Source organism: Suncus etruscus, chromosome 14, assembly GCF_024139225.1.
Source record: "Suncus etruscus isolate mSunEtr1 chromosome 14, mSunEtr1.pri.cur, whole genome shotgun sequence".
Lineage (NCBI taxonomy): Eukaryota > Metazoa > Chordata > Mammalia > Eulipotyphla > Soricidae > Suncus > Suncus etruscus.
This window is the reverse complement of record NC_064861.1, coordinates 38,751,203-38,766,077: the sequence shown is the minus strand read 5'-3', so window position 1 is coordinate 38,766,077 and position 14,875 is coordinate 38,751,203. Positions and strand designations below refer to the sequence as shown.

General features: G+C 57.9%; 2 protein-coding genes across 2 annotated transcripts; one reads left to right on the top strand and one right to left on the bottom strand.

Moving 5' to 3' along the window:
• Positions 1–14: 14 nt before the first annotated feature.
• On the bottom strand, positions 15–1,571 carry FOXC2 (forkhead box C2). Its single transcript, XM_049786747.1, has one exon. The coding sequence runs from the start codon at positions 1,569–1,571 to the stop codon at positions 15–17; it is 1,557 nt and encodes a 518-aa protein (XP_049642704.1).
• Positions 1,572–7,423: 5,852 nt separating this feature from the next.
• On the top strand, positions 7,424–13,940 carry MTHFSD (methenyltetrahydrofolate synthetase domain containing). The gene is made up of 8 exons (XM_049786829.1): positions 7,424–7,460; positions 9,859–9,962; positions 10,434–10,547; positions 11,830–11,943; positions 12,503–12,593; positions 12,905–13,017; positions 13,150–13,275; positions 13,528–13,940. The coding sequence occupies exons 1-8, from the start codon at positions 7,445–7,447 to the stop codon at positions 13,930–13,932; spliced, it is 1,083 nt and encodes a 360-aa protein (XP_049642786.1). The 5' UTR covers positions 7,424–7,444; the 3' UTR covers positions 13,933–13,940.
• Positions 13,941–14,875: the final 935 nt, after the last annotated feature.

The window sequence follows — 14,875 nt, the reverse complement described above, 5'->3', positions numbered from 1 at the left end:
TCCCGGGGTCTCAGTCAGTATTTGGAGCAGTCGTAAGAGTAGGGGGCGGCGGGGCGGTAGAGCGCGGGCGCGGCGCGGTAGGGCAACTGACAACCCGCATTCCCGCCGCCCGGGCCTTCCGTGGGGTTCGGGCCGTCCACACCGAGCCGGTGGGCGCTGAACACGTCGCGGACCGTGGAGAAAGTCTGCTGCTGCTGCGCGCTGAACGCCTGGCCGGCGTGGAGCGCGTGGAGGTCCGCCCCGTGGTTGAGATACCAGGAGGCCGCTGGCGAGTGCAGGGGCGCACTGGGGGGCTGCGTGCTAGGCGGTGGCGGTGGCGGCTGCGGCGCGGGCGCGGGGTGCTGGCCTAGGTGCGCTGGGTGGTGGCCGGAGGTAGCGGTCAGCGCGCCCTCCTGGCCCGCCGGGAGGTTGAGGGCGCTCAGGGGCGACGCGGGGCCGCCCGGGGGGTCCGCGAGCGTATTGTCGATCGCGGCTGGCGCCACGCACATGTGCGAGGGCCGTTCGGCTCCGGTGTAGAGGCTCAGGGCGCGCACGCTGCACTGGTAACCACCCGCGCCGCCCGCATCCAGGCCTTGAGCGCACGGCGGTCCGTAGGCGGCGGGCGACGCGGAGGAGGCGGCGGCGGCATAGGGCAGCGCCAGCGGTGTCACCGCCAGGCTCGTGCGCCCGGGCGCGGGGCTTAGCTCAGCCCGGGGCGGCGTCGTGCGCAGCGTCATGATCAGGCTCTCCACGCTGAAGCCTGGCAGCCCGTTGGGCACCCCGGGGTGCTCGGGCAAGGAGGCGGCGGGCGAGGCGGCCGGCGTGGACACGGCGCTGCGCGGGCTTCCGTGGCGCGCGCCGTCGGGACTCAGCGTCTCCACCTTGGTGATGACCGGCAGCGCGGGCGAGGCCGCCTCGCTCTTGATCACCACCTGGGCAGACTCCGGGGGCCCGTCGGCTACGTGGGCAGGAGCGGGTGGAGGCCCCGCAGGGACGCTCTTGGCCACGGGCTCCTTGGGGGGCGCGCGATCCCCCTTGTCCTTGGGCACGTCTTTCTTCTTGAAGCGGCGTCGGCGGCGCAGAAAGCTGCCGTTCTCGAACATGTTGTAGGAGTCCGGATCGAGCGTCCAGTAGCTGCCCTTGCCCGGCTTCCTGTCGTCGCGGGGCACCTTGACGAAGCACTCGTTGAGCGACAGGTTGTGGCGGATGCTGTTCTGCCAGCCCTGCTTGTTGTCGCGGTAGAAGGGGAAGCGGTCCATGATGAACTGGTAGATGCCGTTCAGGGTCACCTTCTTGTCGGGCGCGTTCTGGATGGCCATGGTGATGAGCGCGATGTAGCTGTAGGGCGGCTTCACCAGGTCCTTGGGCGCGGCGGGCTGCTGGTGAGGGTGGTGGAGGTGAGGGTGGTGGTGGGGATGGGGAGCGTAGGGGCGGCCCATGCCGGCGCCGTACTGCTCGGGGTGGCCCGGGTACACGCTCACCGGGCTGGCTATGCCGCCGTAGCCACCCGCCGCGCGGTAGTAGCTCTGTTCGTTCAAATAGGGGACCACCCCCAGGGTGTTGGGATCGGGCACAGAGTAGCGCGCCTGCATACTGCGCCGGAGAGGGAGAGGGAGAGGGAGAGGGAGAGCTAGAGAGGAGAGAAAAGAGAGAGGGAAAAGAGGAGAGGGAAAAGGAGAGAGAGAGAGAGAAAGAGAGAGAGAGAGAGAGAGAGAGAGAGAGAGAGAGAGAGAGAGAGAGAGAGAGAGAGAGAGAGAGAGAGAGAGAGAGAGAGAGAGAGAGAGAGCGAGCCCTGGCGAGGTGGACCACTTCTCAATGCCCCGGGAGCGTCTGCATCCTGATCCCGGAGAGCGCAGCTCCTGCCTCGCTGCTCCGCCACCCTGGGGGACCCGGAGGCTGGCACTGCGGACGCGCGGATGGAACTGGCACCGGGCGGGCGCGGGAAGCGAGCCGGGCCCCTCGGTCTGCGCCCTGGAGGGGCCGGCGGCAATCCAAGGGGCTCCCCCGCCCAAAGCAAATTGGCTGGCGGAGGGTCAGCGAGCCAGGGGCGCAGAGCTGGCCCGGCCGAGCCCGGAAAAGGAGGCCAAGTCCCTTTTAGGGGTTGGGAAAAGTTTCCGAAGTCTCCGGGCCACGGCGAGTTTTTTAGTTTCCTGCCGCCCCGCCCTCTCCGGGAACTTCGCGCCAATCCGCGCGCGGCTGCGAGAGGAGGCTCCAATCCGGGCGAGGCGCGCCGCAACCCGGCGGCTCTAAGACCCAGCCCGGCGGCCCCGACCCCACCCGTCTGCTGCTCAACCCCAAAAGCGCCCAGATTGGGAGGGTGGGATGGGGGGGAATCGGCTTATAAAACTTTATTTTAGGACCCGATTGGGGCTGCTGGACTCAGGTGCGCGAATAAAAAATAAAGACGCCTCTTTGCCGTTACAGTCACTTTGCAATAATCAAGTGGGATGAATGAAGGAAGGCGAGGCGCGTGAACCTCTTGCTTGCCCCAGGACCTCGCCAGTAGCCAGACCCCGGGGTTCCTTTTCTGATGGGTGATGGATGATGAGGTGAGTCATTTGCTCTCCTAATTATTGCCCACCCACCCCCACCCCCGAGTTAGGAAGCCGAGGCTGATATACTGGGCTAGGACCGAAGGGTAACCCCTAATTTAAGCAACTATTTACTAAGTAACAGGAACATTTTATAAACCAGGCCCTGGAAGGACTTAGGAATGTTGGCGATGCAGAGCCCAGACGCCGAGCGAGCACCCACCTCGCAGGCTGATCGGGGGGCGTCCTGGGGTCGCGGGGAGTGGTGGGGGGTGAGGCCTTCGTCCTGAGAATTAGGTCTAAGCATTGCCACGAACTCGGCACCACCCTTCAAGGGTCCGGAGCGCAGTTTTTCGAGGTCGGGGACACCTGGGACCGTCCCCTCCACTCCATCCCCCGACCGGTACGCGGAGACGCCCGCGAGCTCCCAAACTCTCACTCTCCTCACAAAACCAGACACCCCCGCCCCCAGCCCCGGGCACACGGGCTCCCGCGCTCGGCGGAGCCGGGAACAATGCGGCGGGCCGGGCTGGGCAGAGCCGGGCTCCGGGCGCGGCGCCAGGAATCCCCAGTCCCGCTTCCCCGCTGGGGCGCGCGGGGCCAGAGGCGCAACGTCCGCCCGTGCGCACCCCGATGGATTTCGCAGGGGCCTTTGGGCGAGTCGGGTGAGGGGAGCTAGGTGCCCACTTCGTGCACGACGCGAGCCCCACGTTTAGAGGAACTGCGTGGGGTCTTGGTGGGGATCCCCTGCCCGGTGCCGTCCTCTCCCCAGCCTCTGGAGTCCTCGAGTTCGTTTGTGGCCGGAGTGATGATTCTTATGAAGAATCCGTCACCCCCCGCCACCCACTCCCTTTTGTGTGGGAGGGCCCCGGGAGTCTTTGGGCCACTTGGGTGTGGAAAAGGTTGGGCCGGGGTTTTTGTTGCCTGGAATTCCTGGGAAAGGGCGTGAGAGAATCCAGAGGCACCAGGTCTGCAGGGGAGGGAGAAGCCAGTTGGGCCCCATCATCCTTTGTTTTTTGTTTTTCTAGTTTGGGGTCCACCTCTGGCAATGCTCAGGGCTGGTTCGTGGCTCTGCCCTCAGCGACCACTTCTGGCAGCTCTCAAAAGGGACCCTGTGAGGATGCCGCGGACAGAACCGGCTTGGCTATATTCAAGGCTGCACTATTGTTCTGGCCTCACCCTCTTCCTTTTTACTGAAAAACATAAAAACAAAAACAAACAAACAAAAACAAAAGAGAAAACATTCCTGAACATTTTCTGCGCATGACATATTAAGCTCGAGAAAGAAAATCTCAAATGTCAAGCATAAATAAGCACCCCCCTCCTTAGAATATTTTACTTCTGAACCGGGATGCAGTTGTAGTTACTCTGGAGCTAGATTTGGGGGAGGGAGAAGAAAGCATAATAAAGTTGCCCAGTTCCCTGTGCAGGTGGCTGTGTCAGCGTTCTTCACCCCATCCCGTCCCTCTCCACCATTTTATTATTTTTAATACCCCCACATAACTTCACATCCATCCTAAAAATCAATTAAAAGCAAGTGTGGGCAAAAGTGCCTTTCTCCAGTGTTCAATGTCCACAGAAATTCTGTGGACTGGAAACCAGGTTCCTGAGAAAGAAACTGCGCTCACTCTGGATTTTCCTGAGGCTTCTTATTGACTTTGCTTTTACGAGTTTTTGAAGAAGGAGAAGAAGGAGAAGAAAGAAAGAAGAAAACAATTCCATGGCAGTTAAGGGCAAAAACCAAAATAGCTCTGGACCATGGAAAGTTCATTCCCAAATGGCAGTCGTTCCTGTGCCGGCACTGATGAGGATGACCGGACTTGGGCAGAGGCAGAAAAGCGCCACACTGGGCGCCACAACACCCCTCAACCCCCAGCCTACAGAAGGTGAGAGAGATAAGTGCCTATGCCCCTGTCCTCGGAATGTTTGTTTAGGTTATTAAAAATGACACTTATAATGCACCTGGACTTTGCAAAACTAAAAATGCGGGAACCCTCACCATTCCCCATATTTTTTGGAGCTGGTGGGCGGGGTGGTGGTGCTGAGAGGTGGAAAGGCCTGGTCGTGTGGTCGGTGAGCCCAGAGCAGAGTCGGGCCCCAGGAATAGGGAAGGGTGTAAGAGGCGGAGAGAGAGCAGTTCACCAAACTCTCCTCGGTCTGAGCCTAGACCTAGGTGATCCATTTGGGCACCAGGCGGCTCACGCAGCTCCCTTGGTGCTGGCGCCACCGTGAGGCAGATAGAGGAACTACATCCAAGAAAGGCAAGTGTGTTCCGACCATTTGGTGGCAATGAAGGTGCTGACACCGCGTGGTCCAGCTCGGTATTGCAGGCAGACAGTGCTTAGACTAGAGAAACTAAATAAACTGGACTAAATAAACTGTTCAAGTCCATTAAATACACACACACACACACACACACACACACACACACACACACACACACACACACAAACACTGGCACACAATCTCACATACATGCTCACACGCACGCTAACAACCACACACATCCATACACAGACACAATCTCGGTCACACACTCAAGCACAATCTCGCATTTAGAAACACAAGAATACACACACGTACACACACACTTTCCTGCTCTTTCGGCAGTGCCAAGAATGTCATCTGTCAAAGCCCTGAGTGAGAAACCTTCTCTTGTGAACTTCACTGAGGAATTTAGTGAACAAGACCTACTTCTTCTGGAGGGGGGCAGAAATCAGGGCACTTTTCCTTCCCAGGGCAGCTGGATGAGCAAACTGGACATTTCCCTGCTGGGCCATGGGCCACCTGCCCAGGCTGAGGATACTTGAATGGTTGTTCCCGTGGTGCTGGTCAGATGAGGCCCTGTGCCCACTTATACTGGGCAGTGATGCTAGAGAGTGGTGACCCACCACTTGGCCCGTGTCTTTCAGACACATTCTCCTGGGCTCTGTGGAGGTGGGGAGGGCAGGCACCTCAGTCTCCTTGGCCCGGATCAGATCAGAGGCCCCTTGGCTGGCACCCTGAAAGCTGCCCTCAACCGCCGTCCTGGTTTTCAAAATTTATCTTCTTGGAATTATAGTGTCCCACTGAGCTTCCCAGCCCAGCTGACTGGGCCTGGTCCATCCTAGTTAAGGTGTGGCAGTGCTGGAAGGGGGAACTATGGAGGGTGCTCCCTCCCCTCCATTCTGCACTCCCATAGGTGTACCCCTCAGTCAGCATCGGACTTAGTGCATCTGGGCTGTCACCGATTCTTGGCTCCCAGGCTGTGGTGCAGGTCCCACTGGGTGCAGGCCTGGATGGTGGGGGTGGTCAGCGGGCATTGCAGGCGGGGTGCAGGCTGCATGTGGGGCTCACTAGACCCTCTTCACAGCCTATTTTGGGGTCTCCTTAGCCATTCTGTGATTCACAGACAATCAGATTAGAAGGTGGGATGGCGGGGCTGGAGAGATAGCATGGAGGTATATTTGCCTTGCATGCAGAAGGACAGGGGTTCAAATCCCGGCATCCCATATGGTCCCCCTAGCCTGCCAGGAGCAATTTCTGAGCATAGAGCCAGGAGTAACTCCTGAGTGCTGCGGATATGACCCAAAAACCAAAAAAAAAAAAAAAAAAGGTGAGATGGGGGCATGGAACAGGAGGACACCAGGACCATATAGTGTGGGCCTGGAGGTAAATAAGTACCACTCTTCTCTCTCTGGGGCCATCACTCTCCTGCCTGGACCTTGAAATTTCCTTGAATAATAGAATTCAACCGTTACACCCAGGTTGGGGGGGCATGTAAGGCAACCAGGTGGGGAGCACTGTGGGGCTTGAGAGCAGAAAGGGAGCACTGTGGGGCATGATATCAGGGGAGGAAGCACTCTGGGCACTTGAGAGGGAGTACTGTGGGCATTAAGGGAGCATTATGCAGCATGAGAGCAGGTGCAGGGCTGGTTGCAGAGGATCAAGTGGATAGCATCTGGGCTAAAGTTTTGAAGGATTCCCCAGTGACTCCGGTGGTGTCCCCCAAAGGCTCTCCCACCGCTGCCTCTTTGTAGCTTCTCTGTTTGCAGGGGTTCCAACTGTGAGACACCTCCTTTTCAGGAGCCTGTTTTGAAAGTACCTGGTTCAGTGCCCTGCCCTATTTGGCCAGCGCCATCAACTCTAGAGGGGGGCCTGTCCTCCTGTCCCCACAGAGTGTGCATATGTGTACACGCGTGCACATCATACATGTAACTGTCCACTTGCACGCATGTCTCACTATTCATGTAACTGTGTCCACGTGTACGTATTTGTGCAAGCATGCTCATGTGGGCATATACAGGTACACATAAGTGTTACCTGTATGCGCACACATGTGTGCCTGTGTGCATGTGCGTGAAGTGGGGCAGGAGTCCTGCCTCCTGGCACAGGGCACAGGGTCTTAATTCTGCCCTCAGCCCCAGGGAGGCGCCCCGCTGCTTTGGGACCCTGTAGCTCTGTTTCCTTGGAGGGGAATCTCTAAAAACAAAGCGGTTGCTACACCTCTAGATTCCTCCTTCCCTCTCAGGATGGCGCTGTGGACCCTTTTAGGATTCCCCACAAACCCCAGGTTAGTCTTTTCTTTTGCTGGGGCTCCTATATCCCTGGTGCCTGGGGAGGTCTACATTGAACCCTCTAGCAGCATCTTCTGGAGGAGAAGCTGCCAATCCCAAGCGCTCAGGCCCGCCCCTGACCACGCCCCAGTACGAAGACCACGCCCACACCGAGCCCGCCTGACCACGCCCCTCGGTTTTCTGACCACGCCCACACGGAAACGCTCACTGCTGACTCACCCGCCTCCTTCTAGCCAGGCCCCGCCTCCCTCTAGGTTTATGGCCACGCCCACTCCAGGCTCTTCCGTCTCTCCGCTCTTCCCAGTGCGCAGGCGCGGGCGTTGACGTCGATTTCGTGCGCCGGGTTGTTGGTGGAAGTCGCTCTCGGGTCGTGTTGCCATGGCGGCGAGGGCGGGTGAGGGACGTGGCGGGCGCCGGCCGTCTCGGGAGCTACTAGACGGGGTCGGGTGCGCCTCAGTGGGGTGATGACGGGATGCGGCTTGTCCGGGCTCCGAATTCCGGGTCTCCGGTGCAGGCTGCCCGAACTGCCGGGCGCGGAGGGGCTGGCTGGGTAGGGTGCTGGTCCTGGGAGAAAAGGCATTTGGGAGGCCGGAGAGATGGCACGGAGGCAGGGCGTTTGCCTTGCATGCAGAAGGACGGTGGTTCGAATCCCGGCGTCCCATATGGTCCCCCGAGCCTGCCAGGAGCGATTTCTGAGCGTAGAGCCAGTAGGAAGCCCTGAGTGCTGCTTGGTGTGACAGCCCCCCCACAAAGGGCATTTGGGGGCGCTGAATTCGGGCTGGAATTGGAGGAAAGGAACCGCAGGCGGGCTTGGCAGTAGCTAGTTTCAGACTTTTCATGCGCGCCCCTACATCTCCATAGTTACCCCAGGAACACCGTTTCCCTAACTCAGCAAAGCAGAGGACCTGCTTTTCCCCTGAAGGCACGCAATGAGCCGCTTCATGGCTGACGCGGTGTCATCTCTGTCTGAGAAAGCCAAGGGGCCCCAGGGCCCCCAGAGACACAGCTGTCTGAACCCCGGACCCTGGAATGCTGCTGACAACGAGGGGGTGGCGGTTAAGCAAGGCTGAGGGCTCTTGGTGGAGCTCCTTTCAGTAAGGAAACAGGAGCCCTAGAACGAAGTACAGGGGGGGGCTTCTCAGTGGTGGTGCTATGGGTAGGGAGGAACTGCACATGCATGTAACAGCTACATATACTTTAGGGCTGCCACATGTTAGAGCTACGTATTAGAGCTGCCATGTGAGTAAGAATTACACGTGTTAGGACAGCCATGTGTATTAGAGTTACATATGCTTTAGGGCTACCCATGCACCTAAGCTACACTTGAGTTAGAGGTGTACACGCATGTTGGAGGACCCATGTTTGAGTCACCCTGTGTTAAGGGCCTTGTCTAGAGCAGCGGGTCTAGCCCTTGGATGCTGTGAGCCTCAGACGTTCCTGGCTGCTCCCCCCTGCATCACTCTGCCCTGCCCTGGGGATAAGCTGCTGCCTTGGAGAAACCCAGGACCAAGCAAACAGCAGTGTGCAGGATGGCATGGGCCATGCGTCTTGGTCCAGGGTCTAAGGCATCCTGGGTTCCCAAAAGGAGTACAGCTTTGGGGCTGGGCCAACCTCCTTTTCCCTCCGGCTCTGTAGAGCCCAGGGTATGGGTGAGTCCCGAGGAAGGTTTCCACATCTCTCTCTCTCTTTCTCTCCCTCTCTCTCTCTCTCCCTCTCCCTCTCTCTCTCTCTCTCTCTCTCTCTCTCTCTCTCTCTCTCTCTCTCTCTCTCTCTCTCTCTCTCTCTCTCTCTCTCTCTCTCTCTCTCTCTCTCTCTCTCTCTCTCTCGGCTGCCCCTGTGGGGTGGTGGTAGTGGATCATCCCCCAATTCCTGTCATGCCAGGGGCCCACCACAGGCACACCCCAGGATAGAGATGTCCCGAGCATCACCTCAGTGGAAAGAAGGGGTGTTGAGTACAGAGTCCTGAGTCTGCAGCCTAGCCCCCCAACTCAGTTCCTCTGGCATCCATTGAGGCTGCCTGTGTCTGGAGGGTGGTGCAGCTTTTGGGATGTGTGTGAGCTGGTCTGAGTGTGCCTGGCCACTGTGCAGAGTGACCCGGAATGCAGAGGCCAGGGACACCTGAGCAAGACACCAGCCTGTGTGACTCAGGGTTATGTATGCTGAGGAGATCAGTGTTGAGTCTTTAGAAATGTGGCTGTGGCATCTCTGGGTTCTCACCAGGAGCTGCTCTGCATGTTTCTTCACTGATGGGCACAAGCTACTGTGAGTGTCACTGTGGCCTATCAAGTTGTGGGAGCATCGTTGTCCAGAGTTACACATGCTCAAGATGCATGTGCTGACGGGAAGGGGTTGGCTCAGGCGCTTACTGCACTCTGGGCTTACTGCACTCACTGTGCTCTGGGTTCACCTCATTCAGACTCATTGCACTCACTGTCACTGAAACAGACCAGGCATGGGGGATATCTCCTGCCAGGTCCCACACAATTCTGTGTGGGTTCACTTTGCCTTTCTGCTGCCATGCTGCTGAGTTCAGTCATACTCTGGTGGTCAATGTGATGCTGGGTTTGGACTTGGGTGAGCTGCCTCCAGGGTCACACGGTCCCCAATTGTGGATGTGACATGGCACCTGGAATCCTAGTTCTAGTTTGGTGCTGGGAACAGAGAACTCTAGCCCCGTGGTCTGCAGCTGGTCTAGGCAGGATCTTTGCACACACAGACACACACACACTACCTGCCCTTCGGGTCTGGGTAGGATCTCTAACCTGTGATCAGCTGCTCGCCCTCTGTCCCAGGGGTCTCCAAGCAGGACCTCCGGCAGCAGGTGTGGGACTACATGGAAGCACACAATCTGGCTGACTTCCCTCGCCCTGTTCATGGCAGGATCCCCAACTTCAAGGTATTATGTGTCTCTAAAGGGGAAGCGTCTCAGGGTGGGATGGACACCCCAGAGTCCAGGTACTATCAAGGACCCCATGAGCAACTGATTGAAAAGACCAGAGTCAGTCCCGGGGCTTTTGAGTTAGAGGTTCATTCCATGACAGCACAGTGACATTGGAGCCTGTGTGTGAGCAGTGGGTTGGTGTGTGCAGTGGGGGTCCTGTCTGCAGTGTGGTGGGGACTGTGTCTTAGCACTTCTCTGGAAGCCCCTAGGCCCCCTCCTGTACTCCCTCCCACTTTGCCTCCTGTGGCAGCCAGGCGCCTCCCAGTCATGGGTATTTGGTCCTCCAGGATGCTACATGGTCCGCTGAGCATCTTCTGCTCTGTGAGGCCTTCTGGTAGGCCAGAACCATCAAAGTGAACCCGAATGCACCCCAGAGAAATGCATGCTTCCTTATCCTCAAGGTGAATGGCACTCCTTTGCCCACAGGGCTCACACCAGGCTGCCCAGCATCTCCAAGACCTGGACATCTTTGCCAAGGCACAGGTAGTCAAAGTGGACCCTGATAAACCGCTGGAAGGTGCCCGGCTGCTGGTGCTGCAGGTAACTGGATCAGTGCTCAACTCCCCGGGATCACACAGCATCCAGAAACAGTCCTAAGCCCACCTGGGATCTGTAGAAAGAAGGGGTGATGTCTCCTGTTGTCCCCCATTCCCCTGCCAGCACAACTCTTCCCAAGGCTCTCAGTGCTGCCTCTCAGGTAATACAAGCACAGAGACTTGTCAGATCAACACGGGAGCCCTCCATCGCAGCCGCAGCCCAGGGGCCTGTCCTGGCTGGTCCCTCAGAGGCAGGTGTTTGGGGTCCCTGAGGGACCTGGCTTGTAAGGGTTTCTGTCCTGTGGGGTGTCTTCTTCCCACATGCCCCATGAACTCAGCAGCAGTTGAGTGTAGGCCTCTACTCCTGGAGAAGGTGGGACTCTCAAGTAGTTGCATCACCCTGGGGGTGCCCTGTCTCAGTCCATCATGTCACCATGGAGGTGCCACCTGGCTGGGACACGAGCTGCTGGCTCCTCTCTTACCTTGTCTGTGGCTTGAGCTGTGCCAGCCCCTTGGGGCATATTGGGGTCTCATTGCTGTGGTGAGTCTGGATGCTGCTCATCCAATGCTCAGCTCAAAGTTCATACAACAATGGTTACAAGTGGTGGTCCCTGTAGGGGAGCTGGCCCTACTGGGCCATCCCACTGAAACAGGCAAAAAGCACAATGGGGAGGGCACTGGCTATGCTTACAGCTGGCCCTGGGTTGGTCTTGGCACCCCATATGGCTCCATAAACTCGCCAGGAGTGAGTCTTTTTTTTTTTTTTTTTTTTTTTTTTGGTTTTTGGGCCACACCCAGCGTTGCTCAGGGCTTACTCCTGGCTGTCTGCTCAGAAATAGCTCCTGGCAGGCACAGGGGGACCATATGGGACACCGGGATTCGAACCAACCACCTTTGGTCCTGGATCGGCTGCTTGCAAGGCAAACACCGCTGTGCTATCTCTCAGGGCCAGGAGTGAGTCTTGAGCACAGAGACAGGAGTGATCTCTGAGTACTGTTTGGCATCCCCCAAATAAAACACCCCGTGGCGGATAGATAGCAGGTGTGAGACACTGAGGGCCTGCGGGCAGAGGAGTGGTACTGTGCCTCATTCTTGACAGTAAAGCAGTGAGGATTGAGTGGGGGGGAGGTCCTATCCTCTTGGGTCCTGCAGCAATCTTGGGCTCTAGAGGGGTCAAAAAGGTCACCCCAGAAAAAAAGTTTAAATAAAGAAAAAAAAAAAAGGAAAAAGTTTAAATAAAGAAAAAAAAAGAAAAAAAAGGTCACCCAGCTCTGTATCCTTTGAAGAAAGAGAAGACACTGCTGGTGCCCACGCCCCGCCTGCGGACAGGCCTCCTCAATCATGTCACACCACCCTCTGGGGCCAGCAAAGCTGTGCTGAGGACCTGTGCCACCTCCCAGGTACCTGGGCACCCCAGCCCACACCAGCTGGTTTGTTAGGGCCCTGGGATGACCAGTCTCTTGAGGTTGAGTTGGGTTCCCTGTCCTCTGGTGGATCCTCTGTTGCTGGAGGCTTTTCTCTCTGGTGCTCTCTAGCGCCCTCTAGCACCAGCTCATCAGGGTCCAAATGCAATCTTGTAGGTTCCAGAGCAGCTGGGGACTCGGGGCAGAGTTTCAGAATGTTTCATCGTATGTGACTGTGTCTTGTGCATATATGTGTCTAGACACATTTGAGCATTCCCTGACTTAAAACTGTTATCTGTGGGTTTGTGTGCTGGTCTGTAGGGCCCCATGTTGCCCTCAAGTCCCAGAGCTGGAGGAATATGTGCCAAAAACAGCAGGGTCCAGGCCACTTTCTCCACTTTGGGCTAGGCAGATGGTGCTCATGGCAAGGGTGCCTGCTCTGTCCCCCATCTGGGGGTGAACCTCAAGGACCCCATCTCTGTTTCTGTTCTGATTGGGTCTGTACTCCCTGTTTCTGTCCTGGAAGGGTCTCTGCACTTTCTCTGTCTCTGTCCAGGGTGTACGGAGTTATAGCACACCTGTTGGCCTGGATTCTAGGGTCCAGGTGGACCTGGTGGTGGTGGGGTCCGTGGCAGTTTCTGAGAAGGGTGAGTATCAGGAGAGGCTTCCAAATCAGGCCTCTCCCCTCTGCCTGCCGCCGCTCTACCTGATGCTTTAGCCTGTGCCTGCCCATTTCCCCTGCCCACTGCCCTGGCCATGTGTGCTGTCTGCCTCACAGGTGGTTCTAAGAGGGGTTTCTGATCCCTGGGGAGGGGGATCTGACCACCCAGCATTGATCCCGGGAGAGTGGCTGGACCTGGGGGTGGAGCCTGTGTCCTGAGCCACACATCCCTCCGCCTCTGCCTCTTGACTGCCCATCCCATGTGCCTGCCCAGTTCTCACCTGCCCTTGTGTCCAGGCTGGAGGGTCGGGAAAGGTGAGGGCTATACCGATCTGGAGTTCGCCATGATGGCAGCCATGGGTGCAGTCAGCCAGGAGACGCCGGTGCTCACCATAGTGCATGACTGCCAGGTGTGTGGGGTGGGGGATGGCATGACCAGGGCACAGTGGGACTGGGAACAGCAGGGCCAGGGGACAGTGGGACTGGTGACGGGGGCCAGGATATGGCAGGGTGGCCCCCTGACATGCCTTAGTAACCAGCAGGTGTTGGACTTCCCTGAGGCACTGCTAGGACCGCATGACCTCACTGTGGACTTTATCCTCACGCCCACACGCTTGCTGACCACCCACTGTGCGCGCCCTAGGCCTGTTGCTGTCTTCTGGGCCCAGGTGGGTCAGGGGGCTCTGTGGGTCAGACTGGAGGCTGTGGGAGGCTGCCCCACTGGGCTTTCAGGGGCAGGAAGCCCTGGGACATCCTCTTCCACACTCTATTCCTGACTCTTGTTTCTTGGGTGCTGGGAAAAGCAGACCTCTGGTTAGCAGGTAGATGCACCAGGCTGCCTTGGTATCCACTGCCAGGGGGATGCCCTTTGCAGGTGTGATCCCCGGCTGTGAGCTGGAACTGTGGTGTCTTCCTTCCAGATCAGCAAGGACATGCTGGCCAGGATCCCAGTGCTCCGGAGCCTGCGCACTCGGGAGCAACAAGCTGGCAAGGATGTGACTCTCCAGTCCAAACCCCTGCAGTCAGCAGGCAGGCACTCTGACACCTCAGGAGCAAGATGGGACGGCACCTGTCACATTGGCCTGCATGAAGGAGCTGGGACAAGTCCCCCTGAAGTTGAGCATGACCATCTCTGGGCTTACCCAGTAGGGTCTGCACCCCAAGGCCTTCCTGCACTGCCCACACCCTGCCACCAACGCCCGGAGGGTTGGCTGCCTGCAGAGCGCACACCTCGTTACCAGCATCCTCAGGGTGGCCCTGGCCTGGCAGACAGCTGCACCCGAGCAAAACACCCTCTCTTGGGTCCAGCTGGCAGTGACACATGAGTATGAAAAGCAGGTTTGTGAGTGGGTGTGAGGAGCCCAGGCCAGGCTCCAATACTTCCTCCTTTAGCCCAACCTGTGTCTTGGGACCCAGTGATCCCTCACTGTGCCCAACCCTGCCTGCACATATCCTGACTGAGCTGTTTTCTGGGGGCCTACTGAGGAGTGTGGGGACTTGCAGGGCTATATGGGAGGGACAGAGTTAGTGATTTCAGTATCTCTGGATTCTACAGGATGACATGGACACAGAGCTCGGAGGCGTCTGGCCTCCAGATGGCTTCTTGTACAGACCAGAGTTGGCGCCCCTGGGCTGCAGTGAATAGATCTGCTGAGCCTTCCAACCTCCTTCAGGGACCTGAGCCCACAGTCAGGGGTGGTAGGGGAAGACCCCCAGGTTTCGGCTCTTGTGTGCTGTAGTTTTCTCCAGAACAAGCTGGACTTGAGGAGGGATTGTGCTTCTAGACAGGGCATCTGCAGTTGACTATGAGAGAAGTCCAGTAAAACTTAGCATGAATCTTGCCTTTGTGTGTTAGTGTGCATGTGTGCAAGCATTGGGCTTGGGTGCTGTGGGCTCTTCCAGCAGTGCTCTCAGCTTCTGGTCTGACCTGAGGCCCTGGAACTGTGGTCTGTGGTCCTTTTCTGCTCTAGCCTCGAATACCCAGGAAACTGAACATGGAGTCAAGACCGCAGGAAAGGACTGAGATAGAATTGTGTGGTTGCAGTGTAGATTAGGAATTGGGGTGTGGTGTGGCGGAAGTTCCAGGATCCTTCAGCTGCTTCCTGCCCCAGCAGGAGAGGGCCCTTGTCCTCACAGCCCTCTCCTCACACTGCCCTGGAGAAGCCAGAGCTAGTTCTGGGCAGGGCACTCACTGTTCACTACTCACCACTCACTGCAGGACCAGAGGTGGGAGCTATGCAAGGCCGGACCAGAGGCCATCTTTTCTCT

What these genes read in the sequence shown, in the direction of transcription:
- FOXC2 (XM_049786747.1), bottom strand. Translation starts at nt 1,571, where the DNA reads ATGCAGGCGCGCTACTCTGTGCCCGATCCCAACACCCTGGGGGTGGTC.
- MTHFSD (XM_049786829.1), top strand. An exon ending in GCAGGATCCCCAACTTCAAG is followed by an intron (nt 9,963 to 10,433) that starts GTATTATGTGTC and finishes CTTTGCCCACAG; the next exon opens with GGCTCACACCAGGCTGCCCA. An exon ending in CGTGGCAGTTTCTGAGAAGG is followed by an intron (nt 12,594 to 12,904) that starts GTGAGTATCAGG and finishes CCTTGTGTCCAG; the next exon opens with GCTGGAGGGTCGGGAAAGGT.